Below are 6,000 nucleotides of genomic sequence, written 5' to 3'. Positions count from 1 at the left end.
TGTCTACACCTGGACTCTGGACGAGACTTTCTTAGGCCTTGAATCCCAACACCTCCAGACCTGCTTGGAGATGCGACTGAGTGGGTGAGTGGGTGGGTGAGTGGGTGAGTGAGTGGGTGGGTGAGTGGGTGAGTGAGTGGGTGAGTGAGTGGGTGGGTGAGTGAGTGGGTGAGTGGGTGAGTGAGTGAGTGGGTGAGTGAGTGGCTGAGTGGGTGGATGGGTGAGTGGGTGGGTGAGTGGGTGAGTGGGTGAGTGAGTGAGTGGCTGAGTGAGTGAGTGACTGAGTGAGTGACTGAGTGAGTGGCTGAGTGAGTGAGTGAGTGACTGAGTGGGTGAGTGAGTGAGTGAGTGACTGAGTAAGTGACTGAGTGAGTGACTGAGTGAGTGAGTGGCTGAGTGAGTGAGTGGCTGAGTGAGTGAGTGGCTGAGTGATTGAGTGACTGAGTGAGTGACTGAGTGAGTGGCTGAGTGAGAGAGTGACTGAGTGGGTGAGTGAGTGACTGAGTAAGTGACTGAGTGAGTGAGTGAGTGACTGACTGAATGAGTGGCTGAGTGAGTGGCTGAGTGAGTGAGTGAGTGGCTGAGTGAGTGAGTGGCTGAGTGAGTGGCTGAGTGAGTGAGTGGCTGAGTGAGTGAGTGGCTGAGTGAGTGAGTAGCTGAGTGAGTGAGTGGCTGAGTGAGTAGCTGAGTGTCTCTCTGTCTCTTCCTCTCCATCTCTCTCCATGATGATGATGGTGATGATGGTGGTGATGATGATGGTGATGATGATGGTGGTAATGATGATAATGATTTTACATTTTCACTCGCCACATCATTCGGAATGTTTATTCAAAGGAATTTTGACTTCAAATCGTCACAGAAAACTACAGAGTACCATAATACCAACACACAGTACCATCACAATAAACTTGTCTCTACACCGAGTGTCTACACCCTGACTACACCCTGTCTGTCTACACCCTGTCTGTCTACACCCTGTCTGTCTACACCCTGTCTGTCTACACCCTGTCTGTCTACACCCTGTCTGTCTACACCCTGTCTACACCCTGACTACACCCTGAGTGTCTACACCTGGACTCTGGACGAGACTTTCTTAGGCCTTGAATCCCAACACCTCCAGACCTGCTTGGAGATGTGACTGAGTGGGTGAGTGAGTGAGTGGGTGAGTGAGTGGGTGGGTGAGTGAGTGGGTGAGTGAGTGGGTGGGTGAGTGAGTGGGTGAGTGAGTGAGTGGGTGAGTGAGTGGGTGAGTGAGTGAGTGGGTGGGTGAGTGGGTGAGTGAGTGAGTGAGTGGTTGGGTGAGTGAGTGGGTGAGTGAGTGAGTGGTTGAGTGAGTGAGTGGGTGGGTGAGTGAGTGACTGAATGAGTGACTGAATGAGTGAGTGAGTGACTGAGTGAGTGGCTGAGTGAGTGGCTGAGTGAGTGAGTGAGTGGCTGAGTGAGTGAGTGGCTGAGTGAGTGACTGAGTGAGTGGCTGAGTGAGTGGCTGAGTGAGTGAGTAGCTGAGTGAGTGAGTGGCTGAGTGAGTGAGTGGCTGAATGAGTGAGTAGCTGAGTGAGTGAGTGGCTGAGTGAGTGAGTGGCTGAGTGAGTAGCTGAGTGTCTCTCTGTCTCTTCCTCTCCATCTCTCTCCATGATGATGGTGGTAATGATGATGGTGGTGATGATGATGGTGATGATGGTGATGATGACGATAATGATTTTACATTTTCACTCGCCACATCATTCGGAATGTTTATTCAAAGGAATTTTGACTTCAAATCGTCACAGAAAACTACAGAGTACCATAATACCAACACACAGTACCATCACCATAAACTTGTCTCTACACCGAGTGTCTACACCCTGTCTACACCCTGTCTGTCTACACCCTGTCTGTCTACACCCTGTCTACACCCTGTCTGTCTACACCCTGTCTACACCCTGACTACACCCTGAGTGTCTACACCTGGACTCTGGACGAGACTTTCTTAGGCCTTGAATCCCAACACCTCCAGACCTGCTTGGAGATGTGACTGAGTGGGTGAGTGAGTGAGTGGGTGAGTGAGTGGGTGGGTGAGTGAGTGGGTGGGTGAGTGAGTGAGTGGGTGAGTGAGTGGGTGGGTGAGTGAGTGGGTGGGTGAGTGAGTGAGTGGTTGAGTGAGTGAGTGGGTGAGTGAGTGGCTGAGTGAGTGAGTGAGTGACTGAGTGACTGAGTGAGTGACGGAGTGACTGAGTGAGTGAGTGAGACTTTCTTAGGCCTTGAATCCCAACACCTCCAGACCTGCTTGGAGATGCGACTGAGTGAGTGGGTGAGTGAGTGGGTGAGTGAGTGACTGAGTGAGTGAGTGGTTGAGTGAGTGGGTGAGTGAGTGGGTGAGTGAGTGAGTGGGTGGGTGAGTGAGTGGGTGAGTGAGTGAGTGGGTGGGTGAGTGAGTGAGTGAGTGGTTGGGTGAGTGAGTGGGTGAGTGAGTGAGTGGTTGAGTGAGTGGGTGGGTGAGTGAGTGACTGAATGAGTGACTGAATGAGTGAGTGAGTGACTGAGTGAGTGGCTGAGTGAGTGGCTGAGTGAGTGAGTGAGTGGCTGAGTGAGTGAGTGGCTGAGTGAGTGGCTGAGTGAGTGAGTGGCTGAGTGAGTGAGTGGCTGAGTGAGTGAGTGGCTGAGTGAGTAGCTGAGTGTCTCTCTGTCTCTTCCTCTCCATCTCTCTCCATGATGATGGTGGTAATGATGATGGTGGTGATGATGACGATAATGATTTTACATTTTCACTCGCCACATCATTCGGAATGTTTATTCAAAGGAATTTTGACTTCAAATCGTCACAGAAAACTACAGAGTACCATAATACCAACACACAGTACCATCACCATAAACTTGTCTCTACACCGAGTGTCTACACCCTGTCTGTCTACACCCTGTCTGTCTACACCCTGTCTACACCCTGACTACACCCTGAGTGTCTACACCTGGACTCTGGACGAGACTTTCTTAGGCCTTGAATCCCAACACCTCCAGACCTGCTTGGAGATGTGACTGAGTGGGTGAGTGAGTGAGTGGGTGAGTGAGTGGGTGGGTGAGTGGGTGAGTGAGTGGGTGAGTGAGTGAGTGGGTGAGTGAGTGGGTGAGTGGGTGAGTGAGTGAGTGGGTGAGTGAGTGGCTGAGTGGGTGGATGGGTGAGTGGGTGGGTGAGTGGGTGAGTGGGTGAGTGAGTGAGTGGCTGAGTGAGTGAGTGACTGAGTGAGTGACTGAGTGAGTGGCTGAGTGAGTGAGTGACTGAGTGGGTGAGTGAGTGAGTGACTGAGTAAGTGACTGAGTGAGTGACTGAGTGAGTGAGTGGCTGAGTGAGTGAGTGGCTGAGTGAGTGAGTGAGTGGCTGAGTGAGTGAGTGACTGAGTAACTGAGTGAGTGGCTGAGTGAGAGAGTGACTGAGTGGGTGAGTGAGTGACTGAGTAAGTGACTGAGTGAGTGACTGAGTGAGTGAGTGAGTGTCTGAGTGAGTGAGTGGGTACCTGAGTGAGTGGGTGAGTGGGTAGCTGAGTGAGTGGATGAGTGAGTGAGTGAGTGGCTGAGTGAGTGGGTGAGTGAGTGAGTGACTGAGTGAGTGGCTGAGTGAGTGGCTGAGTGAGTGGGTGAGTGAGTGAGTGAGTGACTGAGTGAGTGGCTGAGTGAGTGGCTGAGTGAGTGGGTGAGTGAATGAGTGAGTGACTGAGTGAGTGGCTGAGTGAGTGGCTGAGTGAGTGACTGAGTGACTGAGTGAGTGAGTGACTGACTGAGTGAGTGTCTGAGTGAGTGGCTGAGTGAGTGACTGAGTGAGTGGCTGAGTGACTGAGTGAGTGGCTGAGTGAGTGGCTGAGTGAGTGAGTGAGTGACTGAGTGAGTGAGTGGCTAAGTGAATGACTGAGTGAGTGAGTGAGTGGCTGAGTGAGTGAGTGGGTGACTGAGTGAGTGAGTGACTGAGTGAGCGAGTGAGTGACTGAGTGACTGAGTGAGTGAGTGACTGAGTGACTGAGTGAGTGACTGAGTGAGTGACTGAGTGAGCGAGTGAGTGACTGAGTGACTGAGTGAGTGACTGAGTGAGTGAGTGACTGAGTGAGTGAGTGAGTGACTGAGTGACTGAGTGAGTGACTGAGTGAGTGAGTGAGTGACTGAGTGAGTGACTGAGTGACTGAGTGAGTGACTGAGTGAGTGACTGAGTGAGTGAGTGACTGAGTGAGTGAGTGAGTGACTGAGTGAGTTACTGAGTGAGTGAATGAGTGACTGAGTGACTGAGTGATTGAGTGAGTGACTGAGTGAGTGAGTGACTGAGTGACTGAGTGAGTGACTGAGTGACTGAGTGAGTGAGTGGCTGAGTGAGTGACTGAGTGACTGAGTGAGTGAGTGAGTGACTGAGTGACTGAGTGACTGACTGAGTGAGTGAGTGAGTGGCTGAGTGAGTGACTGAGTGAGTGAGTGGCTGAGTGAGTGACTGAGTGAGTGAGTGGCTGAGTGAGTGGCTGAGTGAGTGAATGGCTGAGTGAGTGACTGAGTGAGTGACTGAGTGAGTGAGTGGCTGAGTGAGTGACTGAGTGAGTGAGTGGCTGAGTGAGTGGCTGAGTGAGTGAATGGCTGAGTGAGTGACTGAGTGAGTGACTGAGTGACTGAGTGAGTGACTGAGTGAGTGAGTGACTGAGTGGTGACGTCACGGCAGGGATTTCTCTCTCTTGAAGTTCACGCAGCGACCCTGAAACACAAAGCAGAGGGCACAGCACACTGTACACACTGTATACACTGTGCACACTGTACACACTGTACACACTGTATATACCGTACACGCTGCACACTGTACGCACTGTACACGCTGCTCACTGTATGCACTGCATCACACACCACGCGTGCGCACTGTACACACTGTTCCAATTGGCGCAGTTATTCTACACAGTATCCACTGTATGCGCACACTGTACCTACTGTACTAAAGCCACGTGCACAAACTGTACACATTGTACGAAATGCCGCACTGTACAGTGTGGGCGTTCCTCGCACGAGCACTGCGCACACTGTACACACTGTATGTACAGTGTGCGCGGTGTTTATACGCTGCGCACACTGTACATGCATGTACAGTGTGCTGTGCCGAATGTGCACTGCGCACTGTACAGTTCACTGTGCGTGCACTGTATGCGAACTGTACGCGAGACGTAGCGCACTGTACGTGCGCTGTACGTGCACTGTACGTGCACTGTGCGTGTACTGTGCGTGCAATGTCCGTGTACTGTACGTGCACTGTACGTGCACAGTACGTGCACTGTACGTGCACTGTGCGTGTACTGTGCGTGCAATGTCCGTGTACTGTACGTGCACAGTACGTGCACTGTACGTGTACTGTAGTGCACTGTGCGTGTACTGTGCGTGCAATGTCCGTGTACTGTACGTGCACAGTACGTGCACTGTACGTGTACTGCACGTGTATTGTATGTGCACTGCACGTGCACTGTTTGTGCACTGTACGTGTACTGTGTGTGTACTGTACGTGCACTGTACGCGCACCGCACGTGCACTGTATGCGCACTGTACGTGCGCTGTATGAGCACTGTACGTGTACTGTATGTGCACTGTACGTGTACTGTGCGTGCACTGTACGTGCACTGTACGTGTACTGTACCGTCTCGCCAGGCTGAGGTCTCATCACAGCCACGCGTCCATAGACCCTCGCAAGCCACGCCCCCAACACCTAGACAGACAACAATTTATATACATGTATAGTACACACATGTATAGTGTGTAGTGTATACATGTATAGTGTGTATAGTTTATACATGTATAGTACACACATTATACATGTATAGTGTGTAGTGTATATATACATGTATAGTGTGTATAGTTTATACATGTATAGTACACACATTATACATGTATAGTGTGTATAGTTTATACATGTATAGTACATATATGTATAGTGTGTAGTGTATACATGTATAGTGTGTATAGTTTATACATGTATAGTGTGTATAGTTTATACATGTATAGTGTGTATAGTTTATA

General features: G+C 50.8%; 1 protein-coding gene across 1 annotated transcript in view; it reads right to left on the bottom strand.

Moving 5' to 3' along the window:
* Positions 1-4,560: 4,560 nt before the first annotated feature.
* The window catches only part of LOC116938405 (anthrax toxin receptor 1-like), an 81,066-nt gene continuing 79,626 nt past the window's right edge, over positions 4,561-6,000 (bottom strand). Inside the window, exons 17-18 of the mRNA XM_076055277.1 lie at positions 5,621-5,689; positions 4,561-4,699 (exon numbers count right to left, since the gene is read on the bottom strand). Coding sequence (XP_075911392.1) covers positions 4,658-4,699; positions 5,621-5,689 — 111 coding nt within the window. The 3' untranslated portion in view covers positions 4,561-4,657. The remainder of the gene's footprint in view (positions 4,700-5,620; positions 5,690-6,000) is intronic.

Source organism: Petromyzon marinus, chromosome 71 (genome assembly GCF_048934315.1).
Source record: "Petromyzon marinus isolate PM22_M1 ecotype Great Lakes invasive population chromosome 71, UKy_Petmar_22M1.pri1.0, whole genome shotgun sequence".
Lineage (NCBI taxonomy): Eukaryota > Metazoa > Chordata > Hyperoartia > Petromyzontiformes > Petromyzontidae > Petromyzon > Petromyzon marinus.
Note: the sequence above shows the minus strand (reverse complement) of the source record. Positions and strands in the feature narration are given on the sequence as shown.